Genomic DNA, 18,098 nt, shown 5'->3' with positions numbered 1-18,098 from the left:
CCTTATCGTGGAGAAAATTTTCATGTCAGGCAGGGTTGTATGAAATTGGGCCGATTTCGCTTATTTTTATTTTAAACGAAGAAGGGATTTTCTTCATAAAATGTTTGTCATAAATGTCTTAATTTTAAATGTGAAGTTTTATTCGCAAACTTAGAAAATAAGAAATTGTTTCACTGTTAAGACACTTAAGATGCGTTTGTGTTTGAATATAGTGCCAACAAACAGAATATATATTATATGTAGATATTGTCTTCCCAGACAATTCATATTCAATTCTGCCTAAATTACAAAACATCATTTTTGCCCACTTACAAATTTTTTCCGGCTCGAATTTGTAACTTCTCTCCGAGAAATAGTCTTTTTACTCGTGATTTATTTAAGTAAAACATGTAAAATTTAGTTGAAACATTTTAGCCGGTTTTATTTGCCAATTTAGCCGGTTCGTCCAAAAAGCTCTGGCAACACTGCTCACGACTGCAATCCACCCAATAGCCCAGAGCCACGTCCTATTGGGGAATATTGGTCAATTGTCAAAGAAATCTTGCAGAAAACAGGTGAAACAGTGAAAAATATTGAAGAGTGCAAAACAAAGTAGTTGTGCGCATCGCGTAAAGTCGATGATGCAGTCGAGCAGAACATGATGGCGCGTGTGCGATGAAAATACCGATCACTTGCATATGGAGCAAATAATAACTAATATTTTAACATTTTAATAACATCTAAACTTCCAAGTTATATAATACAAAAAATAATAATTTCAAAGCCTGCTAGTTTGTTTCTGGTAGTAATTTCTAAGGGCCGGTTACTCAATGTCTGGTTAACACTAATCTCCGGGAAAACATCGTTATCGACGTTACCGACTCCATGTTATATGCATGGAGTCGAACACGTCGATAATGATGTTTAAACGGAGATTAGTGTTAACCAGACATTGAGTAACCGGCCCTAAGTGTCGCAGTTTTGGTGTGTTCACCCTTTAACTAAACCTAAATTTATAAAGCACATATTTGTAAACTTCATTTCATTACCTATTTCCATCGTACAGTTTCATAAGTAAAAACACTATCAGCTGATAGCGAAAAGATGTCAACAGCTGAGATCACCTGATTTCAAACCGCACGTTTTTGTAACATTGTTGCATTAAAAAGGTTAAAAAATCACAATAAATCTTATTGAAAAGTTTAAAAAATTTCGGGCAAATTTAGGAATTTATAACTAAAAAAGCATTACTATAACTAAGAAAATATGTATTATTGTAAATTTTGTTAGTCATAGATATTATTTTGAAGTTTTTTTTGTCGATTTTGCATTGTTTTTAATGTTACCATAAAATGCAACTTTGTGATTGTAGTGATGCATTTTATAAGTACCACAAAATACATCACTACATATAAATATGGCCGCGGTTTGTTTACAATTAGTTGCGTTTTTTTACTCATTTCCAGTAAAATCCAGTAAAAGTTTTTACGAATTTTCATGTTTTGGCGTTTTCGTACGCAAAAACTTGCAAAGTAGGGGAAATTGAGAGAGCGAAAAATAGTTGTGTTTTTTTACAAATTATCCAGTAACTTGCCAGCAACTCTCCAGTAACTTTATTTCTAAGAATTCGCTTTCATAGAAAAAATTTGCAATAAAGTACGCGAACGCTTTTCCAGTAATAATTTGCAAGTTTCATGAACAGCTGATAAATTGGTTGTTTATTCGCAGCAAATTCCTAATAAAACAATATATTTTGTATTTAAATAGGTTTATTTTGTGAAATTCAACAATAAAAACCTACAAACAGTTTCCTTATTAGTTTAAATATCAACCAGCAACATGCGATCAGCTGTTTTTCGTACTGGCAAATTCTTACAAGTAAAAGTTTATCCAGTAAAATCCAGTAAAAACTTGCAACTTCAACTGTCATTTTTCGCTCTCTCAATTTCCCCTACTTTGCAAGTTTTTGCGTAGGAAAACGCCAAAACATGAAAATTCGTAAAAACTTTTACTGGATTTTACTGGAAATCAGTAAAAAAAACGCAACTAATGACAGCTGAAGTTGCAAGTTTTTACTGGATTTTACTGGATAAATTTTTACTTGTAAGAATTTGCCAGCACGAAAAACAGCTGATCGCATGTTGCTGGATGAAATTTAAACTAATAAGGAAACTGTTTGTGGCTTTTTATTGTGAAAATTCACAAAATAAACATATTTAAATATAAAATATATTGTTTTATTAGGAATATGCTGTTCATGAAACTTGCAAATTATTACTGGAAAAGCGTTCACGTACTTTTTTGTAAATTTGTTCTATGAGATCGAATTCTTAGAAATTAAGTTACTGGAGAGTTGCTGGCAAGTTACTGGATAATTTGTAAAAAAACACAACTATGGTTTTATACAATACATGCATTTGTGAAATTTATATTATCATACAATACCGTGCATTTGTGAAGATATTAAGAGCATATTGTCGAAAGGTAAGCTTGCTACATTCTTTAAATGGTTTATTAATGACTTTAGATATTTATAGACCGTTGATTTAGGAATTCTATAGTGGCTAGTATGTACATATTGAAGATATGCAGTGCTTCACGGATCCGCAAACATTTTAAATGCTATGTTCAGGTGTGATACATTAGCAAATTCCATATTTTATTCTAAGACGTCGAGTTAGAAATCGCCACAACTTTACTATAATTTTCAGGTCGAAGCTACATTGCCGGACTGCAATCACTTCAACCAGAAGCCGTGTCACCTTCCCATCAAAGATGCGATATGCACTTATGCTTACGAGAAACGTTTGCCGTGTGGTCATGTGTGCCAGCTTAAGTGTCATGTTAACAAAGACCCGGAACATATCGAGGTACATATATGTATGTATATGAGTTTGGTTAAATTAAATGTGTCCTACTTATGTTTTTGAGCAAATTGTTAAAACTAGTGCGATAATTGAAGATGCACCGTTAATGTTTTATTTTTAATTATTGATTTAAAATTTGGTTTTCAGTACAAGTGCTACAGAGATTGCGATCGGATTTATGACAATTGTGTGGAAAATCACACGTGTAAGAAACAATGCTTCGAAGAATGCGGACTGTGTCCAAAAATTGTCGCGAAAACCCGCTCTTGCGGACATCATTTCAAGCCATTTGTGTTCTCGAAGAATGTAGAGGAAATTGAGTGCGACAGACCTTGCAAGCGCAAGTTAAGCTGTGGTCACAAGTTCCCGTCGAAATGGTGCGAACCATGCGGAAGCTGTCCATTCTCGGTAATCTATTGCTTTGCATATAAATTGTATACGTTACGTACGATCATTATATTTACCAATACTTTGCAGAAAAAAAGATGAGTTCCTGCAACCATATGGTGGAAGTGAAAAGCAGCGCCGTCTAAATGTAGGGGAAAATGTCCTAAATTATTACCTTGTGGACACTTTTGTACTAACAAATGCAAAGAGGCATGCACTTCAGACTGCAAGGTCTTGGTGAACCTAGCAAAACCTGCACTATGTGGGCACTCTTTGAAAATACCATGCTATCTTCAAAAGACAGGTCAGGGTTTCATGCAATTGCAAATAACTCTTGAAGTTAACATTCGTTTTTATTTTCCATTGTAGATCCAAGCTCACGACAATTATTGAAGTACTGCAAAGCACCGTGCAAAGTCGAATTGGAGTACAAGCATTTATGCAAAGGAACGTGTGGTTATGCAAATAAAATTACATATACAACACACTATCACATGAAAAATAAAATTATAGTCTAAAAAACTAAAACCTCCGTATTATAATTGCCATTCGTACTGTCATCAGGTATGTAACTTGAGAATAGAAATCACTGCATCTTTTAGGCGCATCAATATTACATAGTTACATCCCGAGCTAATAAAAGGAAGGTAAGAAGGTAATAATAATAATAATAAAAAGAGTTCAGTTCAGCATCAAAGAAATTGATAAGCATCAACAGGTTCACCAACAAATTAGAAACCGAAGTCAAAAAGGGCATAAGCGGCTTGCAGCACTTCGAAAAAATTAAAGTCGAACGCGAAATGATTCACAAGGCAATGGGCTACAAGCAAGGTCACTGGTACAAATACCCTATGATAACTGAGTGTGGCGGTGCAATGGAAGTAAGCAAATGCAATGAATGTGGAACCCAAATAGGTGGCAGTCAGCCAGTAACACCCTGGCGACTGAAATGGATGGAGCTACGAGACCCGCCTGACCACAGGATCCTAACGACTATCAATACATGTAACTTGAAGATTATTTTGAACATAAAAAATAGTTCGTATTTAAAAAAATGTTATGGCTAGATTATGAATATTTTCAATATTATAATTCTTGCTGTTTATAAAATAAAATCGTGCCTTTTGACTATTGTTAACTGGACAACACTATAATTTATTTAGAAGAGATAACTAAACAATCCGTGTATATTGCAAAACTTCAAAATGTATTTCATTTATCCAGTATCATCTTTGCTGCGGCATATTTGTCGGGGGACAACGCCAACGTGCCGCCCCTGGAGGTGCATCAGCTGATGTACTTCTGTCGCAGGAGACGTCTTCCTGCAATCATTGGCTGTGATGCGAACGCCCACAATGTTGATCACCGACACAAAGAGGGGGTACTCACCTGGTAATTTCTCCCATCGGAGGGAATGCATACAGAGGACATCCCACGATACAACTTTTGTTCAACATTTTGCTTCTGAAAAGATGCAGACAAAAAATTATAACGACTATGTTGAAATAAATGTGTACATGCATATACATACATATACATATGTAAATGGCATACATTAAAATAACTTACCTAATGAATTCTTTCTACACGGTACTACTTGAACAAAATGTGTAGTTCAATAAGAATATGTATATTTTATGAAAGATATTCAATTTTTCTATTAAAAGAAAATATTAAAAGCCCGAATGGCTGCGTCTTATTTTTTTCAATTTGAATACCTGAAATAAATGCCAAGAGGGTTGCCTTACCTTCTCACAATAGTACGAAATAAAAAATTACACATCAAAAGATGTTTCTTTAGCTTATAAAAATTTATTTCAGAGTTAAAAAAATTGTAAACAAATATTTTTCATAAAACTCAATTTTTTTAACATGTTTTAAATTATATTTGTGCCACAACTAGCGTTTAAGTTGCAATGTCAAATCAAAAAATCTAAAGAATATAAACTTGAAAAAAGTATAACACTACAACCCGGTTCGAAAATTTAAACTTCAAAAAATGATGCAACAGCTTCACAGAATCCTGAAGTTTTGCTTCACAAAACCCATTCTAACGTCAGTTGGGCTAGCAACCACACCAATACTCCCACGCAAATACACCAATACACTAGCAAAAACACACCTAGAGCCTGTCAAAATCACACCTACAGCCTGCCACAAAAAACGGTAAGAAGAAGAGTTACTTTACTTATGGAACTGTACGATGCCTATTTCTCCTACCAAATATTTCATGCATCCAAAAAGACAAACAAATGAAAATGTAAGTATGTATGCATTTATAAATGTACATATGTACATACATATATACGATTGATCTGCTTTCGTCTTCCCCTCGCCGCTTCCATCATCACAAATTATACAATTTCTGCGAATCGGCTCCAGATTGGCACGTGCGCGAAACCATTAACCCCACGTTTACGAGACATTTAGATTTTCGCATAACTTTGCATTTAATAAGGCAATACTTGTACATTTTGTATGGAGAATAATAATAATAAATTTAAAATTCTGCATGTAACCATGTTCTCGACGATACATGTAACTTGCATGAAGATTAAACATAAAAAACGTTGTAAAATAGTGGTTATTAACAGCTGGAACCAAAAATGGGTTAAAAGCAAACTGGAATTGACATTTTTTACACGCATACATGCATACATATACATATGCACATGTACAGTGGAGTAGCTCTAGCTTGGGCATCGCATTGGTTGTACTATAATGTGTCTGAATCTTTTTATGGTACTGAAGATTTGGTTACGGTTGAAAAAATTTAAAATAATCTGTGAATATATATAAATATATATTTATAAACTCTTAGGGCCGGTTGTTCAATGTCTGGTTATCACTACTTGCCGGTTAAACATCATTATCGACGTTTTCGACATCATGCGTATAACATGTGATCGATAAAACAGTCGTTGTATTTAACCAGAGCTTCTACCTCCGATTAGTGCTAATCAGGCATTGAACAACCGGCCCTTAGAGGTATAGAAATTTTTAAAATTAAAAAATAAATCAAATAATTTTTTTGCATATATGCATATGGTGTTCAAGGCACATTGACCCACCTGTACAAAAATCGTGGCGCGTCATGAACAAAAATTTTACAATTTCGGACCGAAAAATGTGAAAACGAGCTAAGTTGCCACGTTACATTTGTGAACTTCCGATAAAACCACATATGTGTGTGATTTTAGAAGTTTTGATTTTATTAAAAAAAAATTAATGTATTTTCCTGCAGAAAACGTACACTTATATCTAATGTTTATTAAAATTACACCTTAAAACACAGGTAGTGGTTGAAATATTGGAAGGGAACAGAGAAATTGAGTGTTTTGTCAAAAATTACCAAAATTCGAGATAACTTATTTTACTGGATATAGAGAAATATGTGCCACTTTTCACTTGGTTGGCCGAGATTTCTGCAATTTTACATTTTAGAATTTTTGTGTCGGATTGACAAAGTTGCGCTTGAAGGTGATGAATTTGCGGGGAGATGTGCTGCTGTAGGATTTTGAATGAATGATCTTGACCTTAAGAAATATGCGAATGCGAATATGAATGAAATAGTTATTGTTGGCTTTGAGTATGCGTGTAATTATGTGCATATGTATGTATGCTGCCGTGAGTTGTACATATGTACATTTATATGTACACATACCTATATATGTATGTATGCATGTAAGAACGTTATCAATTTCAGTGTTGCCGCGCCCGAAAAATAAAGTTTAAAAAAATCTTTCAAAAAGTTTAACAAATCCCGTTAAAATTAAGCAACTTATTTATCGGGTCTTATTAAAACGAAAAATGCCTTGAGTTACTGTTTGTTTCTTCCTGAGCTTGGTAAATTGGTTATAAAAATAAAAAGTAAGCAAGTCAGTAAGTAAAGGCTCTCTAAGGCTGAGTTTTGTCGTCAAAAGTAAGGATGTTATAGTCTAAGGGCCAATTTCAAATGAATATTTAAACGGCACTTAAGTTTAATTGTGGATTGTTGTTTAAATGCCATTTAGCTTTAGTTGGGTTTCAGATCAACTTTGTTAAAATATGCCAAACAATTGGCAGCACTGCTGCTTATTCCTTGAAATTGTTGTTGCATTTGCATGTTTGTTTACATTTTCTGCTGAACAGCTGATTGTTTTAGGTGGGACTTGGTTAGTTTGATTAAACAACCTACCAATGAATCTTGGTTGTTTGGTATAAACACGGGGTTGCATATCTCATATTTAAATAGCAAAATTGGCAATTTAAGTACACACTAAATGTATGATCTGAAAAGGAATAGTGGAAATTAATCAACAATCTCTACTTAAGTAGGCCATCTGAAATCGGGCCAAACAGTTGCTAAATTTGAAAACTGTTACACATTCTTTCAGGCTTTCAACACATACTCCTATGATAGTTATCTGCCCTTTCGCTAGTTTTTTGAATGCATGAAAAAAACGAGTTAGGCATCATGTTATCCAAAATGTGCGTGTTGATCTTTTCACGCAAATGAAGGGACCTAAAGTTCTAGGTCGCATCCGAACGGCAAATGGTTTTTATGAGAAGCGATTGCATGGCAGAAGTACACCCGGAGGTTTGAAAATGCGACGACCGCAGATCGGGAATTGCCTAGAGCAACATTTGCTGGAACTTTATGTGGGATCTGGATGACAGTCTTCCTAAAATACATTTGAAAAATTTATTGAAATAGTAACTCTTCTGACTATGAATTTTTGAGGAAAATTATCCTTTTTGACTATTTTAATAAAAATATTTAGCAAACCGAAGAAAAGTTTAACATTTTAACAGTCAGGAAAAAGTTAAGCAATTTTGCTTAAATTTAAGCAAAACGGCAACGCTGATCAATTTGTCAGTCCCAAATAAGAAGAAAGTTAGTTGCAGCTTTTTTTCGCAGATACATATTAAACTGAAAATGATGTGAAAAAGCTGTAACTAACTTTAGTGTCGACTTTATTTTAACTATGAATATGCCCCATTATTTACATATAATACGAGTATAGCAGTGATAAATGATAAAGCACATTTTTTCTCAATATAAATAATACACTTGCAAAAATTGGACCCGATAGGTGGCTCCAGAGCCGAGTTACTCCAATTTCCGTATAAGCCTATGAATTCCTGCTTTGGTTTCACCATCTACTATCTTATATATTAATACGCTAACGAAATCCCATACAAATATATTCCTCCCTACTGCTCCTATGTTTCTCAACCAATTTGAATGATTCTTCTTTTGTTCGAAAGGTATTATTTTCCGGTAGGTGCCTGATTTGGTTTCACCTTCTATGAATTTTTAAATTATTGAACAGAATGTATATTACTCCACCAAACAATATATGTAAGTGAGCTAGACGATTAACAGGCGCTGATGGACCTAAAAAACTTCCCAGGCAAAATGAAAAAGTGTGTGAAAAAAGTGAGCGCTTTTGTAGATTTTTATGTTGATTGTTGATGCATACCGATTACATATATTAAGTATAAGCCAAAAACGGACAGATAGCCAGTTTAGCAGCGCATGTACACGACTGAGGACCTACTCTGATCTAAATCAATCAATAACCCGTTTTTTAGTTCCATTTGACAATAGGGGTATTCTCTGAGTCTTGCAAAGCCCTTGCACGGTGCACGGATTGCACGGTTTGCAAAGCTGTTCCATACGAAAACCGGTTTTTACCGTGCAATCCGTGCAATCTGTGCACCATGCAAGGGCTTTGCAAGACTCAGAGAATACCCCTAATGTGATTTTACCTATTTAACGACAAATGCCATTGAACTTGACATAGTGAAAACCCGCCTTAACGTCCGTCACTATCTTTTTTGACTTTAAAATTCTACCCTCAACGTCAGCAAAGAATTTTTAATTCAAAATAAAATTAGTTAATGGGTTTTTAATGCTTGTTATAATTTGAATGCAATAAATTATTGCAATAGCATTCATTTAAACATTTTAATGTTAATACAAAAGAAATCAAATACTTGTTTGCACATAGTAATTGTATGTATAGTACATACATAAGTAAGTATATTATTTGTACATAAATTTGTTAGCAACAGAGAATGGTTGCGCATGCGAAATGCCGTCGGCAAATTGAAATGAAAAAATGAGCCGATTGCGCATGCATACATTAATGCAATTTCATGAATTGGTACAATACATAGATATATGTATGTAGGTATATATGTGTATGTGCATAAGTAAATATATACATACATCCATATGTTTAACTAAATTATAATAAAACAGTTTTTATAAAAAGGTCCACTTTGCATGGCTTTAGATAATTGCGGAAAAAGTCAAAAAAAATTCCCTTAGAAAATCAACATAGCTGAAATAGAAAAATGCATACATGTTTGCAAAAATCAATTTGCAATCAGCAAATCGATTTCACGCAAATATCATATTTTCGGCAAGCAAGCAAATGTACAAAAGCCCGCTCCTTTCCCCGTTTCCCGCTTCTTTCTATACACTTGTCGTTCTGACTTCCATTTTTATACCCGAGCGCACTTGTGCACAAGGGTATTATAACTTTGTTCACATAACGGTTGTTTGTAACAGGCAAAACGAATCGAGATAGATATAGACAAATGTATACATAAATGATCAGAATGAAAAGAGAAATCGATTAAGCGGTGACTGTCTGTCCGTCCGTCCGTCCGTCCGTCCGTCTGTGCACACGATAACTCGAGTAAAAATTGAGATATCTTAACGAAACTTGGTACGTGAACTTCTTTTGGGCGTGGGACGGATGGTATTGAAAATGGGCGAAATCGGATAATAACCACGCCTACCTCCCATATAACGGTAATTTTTGAAATACGAAAACTGCGATATTTTAGTAACTACTGAAGATAAATCACTCAAAATTGATACTTACAATGAGTTTCAGACGGAAAACATGAATATTATAAATTTTTGGAAAATGGGCGTAGCCACGCCCACTTATGGTTACATGTGTATATCTTGGTAACCGCTGCACCAATTTCTTCCAAACTTGGCACAGTTGTTGGCCTTAGTACAGCATACTAAATGGCTGAAAATTTTAAAAATCGGACAATAACCACGCCTACCTCCCATATAACGGTAATTTTCAGAAAAACGAAAACTGCGATATTTTAGTAACTACTGAAGATAATTCACTCAAAATTGATATTTGCAATGAGTTTTAGACGAAAAATAAGAATATTACAAAATTTTGGCAAATGGGCGTAGCCACGCCCACTTATGGTTACATGTGTATATCTTGGTAACCGCTACACCAATTTCTTCCAAACTTGGCACAGTTGTTGGTCCTGGTACAGCATACCAACTGGCCGAAAATTTCTAAAATCGGACAATAACCACGCCCACATCCCATATAACGGTAATTTCGAGAAATACAAAATCTTCGATAAATCAGTAAATATTGAAGCTAATTTATTCAAAATTGATGATTGCAACAATTCTTTACCAAGAAATACGTTTATGACAAAATTTTGGAAAATGGGCGTAGCACCGCCCACTTGTGATCACATATATGTATCTCGCTAACCGTTCTAGCAATTTGTACCAAGCTCGGTATGGTTATTGTGCTTGCCACATAAAAGCAAACCGTTGAAAATTGTTGAAATCGGACTAAAATTGAGGCCGCTTTTCATATAACGGTAAATTTCAGATATGCTTGAAATTTCAATATTTCGAAATTTAAGGACGCTAATTTACTTAAAATGTATACACCCCGGCTTATCATGTAGCGGTAGCTTTCGGAAAGGTGGAAAACATATATTTAATACTTGCGCCGGGTATTTAATGTTCGGCTCCGCCCGAACTTAGACTTTCTTACTTGTTATTTTAGAGTTTGTTTTGATCCGACACAAGCACGCGCCTGCCTCCGCAAGCATCCCCTCTGCCTAGTGCTTAGACTGCTTTTACACAGTTCAAGTATTGAATTCAATTCTGCTCGCATGTGGAAGAGAGGGGGTGAGAAGAAAAGGGACGAGTACACATGCGTCTGTACCGTCAAGTCATTTCAACTTTCTTGCTTTGCTTTTGGCATTTTCGTTGCTTCCCATTTAAAGAACCAAAAACTTGAATTCAACAGAATTGAAACGTGTAAAAGCAAATAGAAAACACAAAAGAGAATGAGCAAGAATTGCTTTCAAGTACTTGAATCATGTAAATCGGGTGTTATTATATTGTTACGATTATCCTTGAACCCTCGTCAGGTTTTCCAAATCCTCCGGTTCGTATCGCTGGATTGTTAAATAAAGGCAAACGATGACCAAATGGTAGTACAATTAACTTTATTGTACAACAAACAATTTTACAATACTTGCTAATACAGTAAAAACACTACAATACTTGTTAAAGCAATAACAGCGCTTTACTAAACTTGGTAACACAATTAAACTTATAGCTTGCTTATTCGCAACTCGCTTCTCTGCTTACTTTACTTGTAGCTTGCTGACTTGTAACTAACTCAACTCCGCTGTGTCGTGGCTCTATATACCTGCGCTCACACTTATGGCAGCTCTAGAATGTTCTGAAGTTTATCGCTCATTCTCTTTCTCTCGCTGTTCGCAGTGTTCATCCAACTTGACGTTTCTCTTTGTGGAACATTCTACGTCATTCCTCGAACATTCTGCCTATTTCTCGTTGTTCGCTTTGTGTTGCCGCAGTATTCGCCACACTGCCCTCCACCTAAGTCTGATCGTCCCGATCAGACACACTTGCGGTTCCAAACGCTGCAAGCCTTTCCAAGTGGACCACCTTCATCTTGTTTCTTGGTCTCCCAACGGTCTGGATCCGATACACTACGTCATTAAGCCGTTTTACGACCTTATACGGACCTTCCCAGTTGCATTGTAGTTTTGGGGACAAACCTTTCCTTCGTTGAGGATTGTACAGCACCACTAAATCTCCTTCCCGGAAACCGTCGGAATTCATCGCCTTATCATACCTGGCTTTCATCTTGTCACTCATAATTTGTGTGCGCTGTCTCACAAGAGCATGTATCTCTCTCAGCTCCTCTTCCAGGATGTTTGACGTCTCTTTTCCAATTCTTCTAGCATCACCAGTCACCCCAAACTTCAGATCACTAGGCAAACGGAGCTCACTGCCGAATATTACCCTTGCAGGAGTTTTACCCGTTGTTTCATGCACTGCTGACCGGTATCCCATCAGGAACAAGGGTATGCGGACATCCCAATCTTTTTGATTCTTGTCCACGACCTTCCGCAAATGTTCTTCCAGGGTTCGGTTGAACCGTTCCACCATGCCATCTGATTGCGGATGAAGAGCCGTTGTTCGAGTTTTCCGGATACCCAGTATCTGGTACATCTCTTGGAACACCGCCGATTCAAAATTTCTTCCCTGGTCAGAGTGCAGCTCTATAGGTACACCGTATCTTGCAACCCAATTGTAGGTGATTACCTCCGCTACTGTTTTAGCTTCCTGGTTTGGAATCGGGTATAGGCCATTTGCTAAAGTAGTCCATAACCACAAGGACGTATTTGTTTCCCTGTGCGCTCATAGGAAATGGACCGGCTACATCCATGGCAATCCGCCCAAAAGGTGCACCTGAGTTATATTGCTTCATCTGGCCGTGACTTCTGGATTTCGGCCCTTTAGCTGCAATACACTCCGCGCAGTTAGCAATCCACTCTGCGACCGATTGCCGACAACCAACCCAATAGAACCTCTGCTTAACCTTCTCCAAGGTCTTCGTGATTCCCAGGTGCCCTCCACTAGGACCATTGTGGAATTCCTTGAGTACATCCGGAATTCTTACGCTTGGAACTACTATCAGGTTGCGGGTGCACTGGCCATCTTCGCTTTCCCATACCCTATGCAAACAGCCAGATATTAATTTTAAGCTGTTCCATTGTGCCCAGTACGCCTTTGCGATGGGGCTTTCCGCTGCCATTTGCTCCTTAGTTGGCCTTCTGTCCACCTCCAGTCCATGCATCAAAAGCTCCAGATCTGGATCTTCCTGCTGACACTTTCGTAGCTGTTCTTCCTTCCACTCTTTCGCTGGTGTTATTGTCGTTAGACGGACGTCTATAATGTCCTCTTTTCCCTCAGCTTTTGAGCAGTGTTTACATTCCAGGCTACATGGTCGGCGGGACATGGCATCAGCATTACCGTGGACACTTCCCTTGCGGTGCTCAATAGCGAAGTCATAACTTTGCAGTCTCTCAATCCACCGAGCTAGCTGTCCTTCTGGATTCTTAAACTGTAGTAGCCACTTCAGCGCTGCATGGTCCGTTCGAACTCGGAAACGTTGCCCATAGAGGTACTTGTGGAAATGTTTGACGCACTCCACCAACGCTAGTAGTTCTCTCCGAGTTACGCAGTAGTTCCTTTCTGGTTTTCCAATCGACCGGCTATAGTAGGCGACCACCTTCTCCTGCCCATCAATTAACTGCGACAGTACGCCTCCTATGGCATAACCACTAGCATCCGTATCCAAAATAAACGTTGCACCTGGAACGGGATACGCTAGCACAGGTGCAGTACATAGTCGTTCCTTCAGAGTCTGGAAAGCCTCCTCCTGCTCCTTATTCCACTCGAAGGGTCTATTTTTCCTAGTGAGCTCGTGGAGGCTATTAGCAACGCTGGCGAAATTCGGAACAAATCGGCGGTAGTAGGTGCATAGCCCAAGAAAACTTCGTAGTTCGTGTAGGTTCCTAGGTCTTGGCCAATCCTTTACTGCTTCTATCTTTTCCTTCGCAGTACTGATCCCCTCCGTTGTCACCTTGTGCCCTAAGTAGTTCACCTCCTTCCTGAACAGTGAGCACTTTTTAGGACTTAGCTTCAGACCAGCGCCAGCTATCCTCTGGAAAACTTCTTCCAAATTGTTCAGGTGTTCCTCAAAGCTTTTACCCAATACGATAATGTCGTCTAGATACACCAAACATGTTTTCCAATGCAGTCCTTTGAGCACATGGTCCATAAGTCGTTCAAAAGTGGCAGGAGCGTTGCATAATCCAAAGGGCATCACCGTGAATTGCCACAGACCGTCTCCAACGCTGAAAGCTGTCTTCTCCTTATCCTCGTCACTTACCTCCACTTGCCAATAACCGCTCTTAAGGTCGAGTGTTGAGAACCACTTTGTTCCAGTCAAGGAGTCCAGAGTGTCATCGATCCTGGGAAGAGGATAGCTGTCCTTTTTCGTCACATCGTTTAGTTTCCGGTAATCTACGCAAAACCGCATTTGACCATCCTTCTTCTTCACAAGTACTACCGGCGAACTCCATGGACTCGCTGATGGTTCAATCACACCACTCTCGCTCATTTCTTTTATTATTTGGCTAACAGTTTCACGTTTGGCAAGTGGAACACTCCGAGGAGCTTGACAGATTGGCCTTGCATCGCCAGTATCAATGCGATGTTTCACAACGTTAGTCCTGCCTGGTTTGTCGCCATCCTTGTCGAATATGTTGGAGTATCTTCGGAGAAGTTCCTTAGCCTTGTGCTGGTATTTTTCTTCCAACCCTTCCGTCCATGCATTAATGTCTTCCGCAATGTCATTCTCGCCAATTGAATCGCTTTCAGGTAACTTTTCCCAGTTGAAGATTGCCTCTACCTCTCGACATTGCCCCAGTACAGTTCCTCTTCGGAGTTTGACTGGTGATTTGAACTCATTGAGCACTCGAACTGGGATGCGTCCATCCTTTTGCGTCTTAGCCAAGGTTTTACCAATAAGTACGTCCGGTGTAGAATTTTGTGTTGCTTCAACAACCCACAATTTGTTTGTCCCACAATCTCCATCAATCTTTGCCCACACAACTGCTTCTGACTTCGGTGGAATCTGCTCGCTTTCCTCCAGGATCACTCGCTTGCTGCTGTACGGACCATCATACCCAAACCGAAGGGGCACTTCCATGTTGTTATACGTCATAATCCTGTTCTTCATGTTGATCTGCATACCTTGATCAAGCAAGAAGTCTAATCCAATGATGACTTCATCCATAATGGCCGCGACTATGAACTTGTGTAACACCGTCACATTCCCTATTGCGACTTTGCATGTTACCTCTCCTACAACTTGGGTGTCCTCACCAGTTGCTGTCCTCAACCTTGCTCCAGGTAATGGCCTTACCTCTTTAGTGACCAAATCAGATCGAATGATGGAATGTGATGCGCCCGTATCCACAGTTAGTACTCGCTCATGTCCGTCCACATATCCACCAACAGTAACGTTGCTCGCCTTTCTGCCAATTCGCGAGACGGAGATTATGGGCATTCAATTGCGGGAGCCAGCGCGCGCCCCTTGCTGCTGGCTCGTTTTAGTTTAACGACTGATCGGAGTCGGGCTCGTCATCCTCAGTCCTGCGTTTACGTACTGCCGAACTGTTTGACCTGTTGGAACCCGTCTTACATTCGCGTGGCCTGGTTTTCCGCATCTAAAGCATTTCCTAGCACCATCCTTTCTCTCGGTTGCACCAGGAGTATTCTTCTCTGCCATCGACTTGAGTATTTTCAGGATCTCGTTCATCACGTCAGGTGTCTCCACTTCTACTCGATGGGCTTTGTAGGATGGTCTACTTAGGAGCGCCGCCGTTTCACGTGTCTGTGCATACGAGACCGTTTCAGCAAATGTTGGCTTTGGATTTGCATACGTCTCGCGCTTGGTATATACGTCCCGAATTCCGTTGATGAACCTCTGGATTTTTACTCTGTCGAGGTGCTCACCACATGCATCTCCAATTGCCAAATGAGCCAACCTTTCAACCTCGGAGGCGAATTCCTGCAGAGTCTCGTTGGATTTCTGGCAGCGATTCTCCAGCTCCATCTGGTAGATCTGTCGCCTGTGTTCGCTACCATAGCGTCTTTCCACGGCCCCCATCAATGCATCATAATTGTTCCTTTCACAGTCGGGAATAGTCTGCAAGATTTCCGCTGCAGGTCCTTTTAATGCCACGAACAGAGCAGCGGATTTATCCTCCATACTCCAATGATTTGCTGTAGCTGTCTTCTCGAACTGCAGCTTAAAGACCTGGAAAGGAGTCGTGCCGTCAAAGGATGGAGTTTTTACCTTGAGCGCTCGTCGAAGCGGCTGGACGATTCAACTGCAAGTCTCGGAGTCGACCTTCTAACTCGCCCATCTTAGCCTCGACTTTGTCCTGTCTCTCTTCGATTTTTTCCTGTATTTGTACAATCTTTGCATCCTGTGCTTCCAGTTGGGATGACATCTGTGCTGATACCGCTGCTGATATACGTGTCTCCAGCGCTTGTATCTGGGATGAAACATCTGACGACTGTGTTTGCATCTGAGTTGACAGCTGTGATGACATCTCTGACATGGCAGCCAATAACGTGTTCATGTCCATAACTGTTGAGAAAAAAGTTTGCGAAAGCGGGATCGTCAGCTGAGCGTTTGTTTACATCACAAGCACCACTATTTTACACTTTTATTCAAGTAAAGAAGAGTTAATTCAACATGACAACACATTTTAAAGCATTTTGTTGCATCATTTTACCTAAATTGTGCGTTTAAAGTGGCTGACAATAATTTTGGCTAATTTTGGTTTTCGTTGTTTTCTTTGCTTTGTTTACTTTTCCCTCGTTTTCCAGTGAAACAAGATGGCGTAGAACCCGCGAAAAAAAAATCGACTTTTTTCACTCTCTTGTTCTTACGTGATCTTGTGTCTTTCGTTCATGGTTCGAATCGTGGAAATTTTGGAAGATCACAGGGTTGCTTTTAGCATTTAGATTGTAAATGCAAAAATGGAGTTGCATTTAGGTGACGTATTTTGTATGGATAAATGTACATTTAGAGTAGCATTTAGAGCTAAATGCGCTAAATGTTCTTTTACGCGTAAGCAAAAACAGCCCATTAACAACTTCTAATCTAAGGGTTAATGACATAGTTGAATTTCTCAAGAAGAAATTCATAAAACAATATCAATCTGAGACTTGGCAAAAATGCTCAACTTGGTACAAAGCTAGGGATGCAAATTTTGAGCAGTAAAATCGATACATCGATGTTTCGATGCATCGGAGAAAAGAACATCGAGGCTAAAATTCATCGCCAGAGAAATATCGATATATCGATGGTTTCCGATGCTTTGCAATTTGTTAATTTCTAGTTAAATTTAAAGCAATATTGAATACTTTAATAATTATGAATGTATTTTCCTGTATTTTATTATCCTCTCTATATATAACCTTTTTTTATTAGAAATACATACCATCGTAAGATCGTTCGGGCCTAAATATCCTAGGCCTGATCTTGTTGAAATTCTAAGGGATCTTTGGTTCTGTTTTAACGGCTAGGTTATTAGCATTCAGAATGAATCCAACAATTTTGTTGAGCTTAGGGCCGTTTTTTATGAAAAATGTTGTGGAAAAGCAACAATAATTTACAAAGTTAAGAAGTTATAGCTGCTATTTGGGAGATCACCACATCTACTAATCAGACTTATTCAACCGCGCTCACTGAGGAGATGTGGTGGGCTCTGAAATAGCAGCTATAACTTCTACCTTTTGTAAATTATTGTTGATTTTCAATAACATTTTTCATAAGAAACGGCCTCAAGCTCAATAAAATTGTTGAATATAATTGTTATAAGGCCATAAATAACAAAAAAAATTCTGAATGAATAATAACTTTAAGGTCAGTTAAACATACCGAAATAAAGTCGGAGAGACTCCTTAAAGTCGATGTTTAAAACATTGATAAAACTTCCAACGATGTATCGTCAATTTCGCGATGTTAGTAAACTGTAAACATCGGTGGAAAACATCGAAAATTGAACCGATATTATCGATGTTTCAAAAACATCGATGCATCGTTTGCATCCCTATACAAAGCGCAAAATGTACAAAAGCTTCACTTGAGCAACATCGCAAACCATGCTGACCCTTCACTTTCTAGA

The 18,098-nt window shown here is 38.3% G+C and overlaps 1 protein-coding gene and 1 long non-coding RNA gene across 4 annotated transcripts; one reads left to right on the top strand and one right to left on the bottom strand.

The window, feature by feature from the left end:
- The first annotated feature begins 2,326 nt into the window (after positions 1–2,326).
- LOC118734731 (FKBP12-associated protein 1 homolog) lies at positions 2,327–3,760 on the top strand. Of its 3 annotated transcripts, none has more exons than XM_036464428.1 (6): positions 2,327–2,463; positions 2,517–2,611; positions 2,691–2,849; positions 2,994–3,254; positions 3,332–3,537; positions 3,603–3,760. In XM_036464428.1, the coding sequence occupies exons 2-5, from the start codon at positions 2,549–2,551 to the stop codon at positions 3,377–3,379; spliced, it is 531 nt and encodes a 176-aa protein (XP_036320321.1). In that variant the 5' UTR covers positions 2,327–2,463; positions 2,517–2,548; the 3' UTR covers positions 3,380–3,537; positions 3,603–3,760. The 3 variants fall into 3 exon arrangements, with proteins under 3 accessions (XP_036320321.1, XP_036320322.1, XP_036320323.1); XM_036464429.1 differs by having other exon boundaries at positions 3,324–3,537; XM_036464430.1 differs by lacking the exons at positions 2,327–2,463; positions 2,517–2,611 and having other exon boundaries at positions 2,756–2,859.
- A 589-nt stretch (positions 3,761–4,349) lies between these two features.
- On the bottom strand, positions 4,350–4,975 carry LOC118734730. Its single transcript, XR_004992418.1, has 3 exons — positions 4,803–4,975; positions 4,623–4,697; positions 4,350–4,555 (listed from the first exon to the last, which is right to left on the bottom strand). It is a non-coding gene; the product is annotated as an uncharacterized LOC118734730 (long non-coding RNA).
- Between the last annotated feature and the right edge of the window lie 13,123 nt (positions 4,976–18,098).

Source organism: Rhagoletis pomonella, unplaced genomic scaffold (genome assembly GCF_013731165.1).
Source record: "Rhagoletis pomonella isolate Grant_MI unplaced genomic scaffold, Rhpom_1.0 Rhpom_scaffold_00002, whole genome shotgun sequence".
NCBI classification, from domain to species: Eukaryota; Metazoa; Arthropoda; class Insecta; order Diptera; family Tephritidae; genus Rhagoletis; species Rhagoletis pomonella.
The sequence above is the reverse complement of the archived record's forward strand: the minus strand, read 5'-3'. Positions and strand labels throughout refer to the sequence as shown.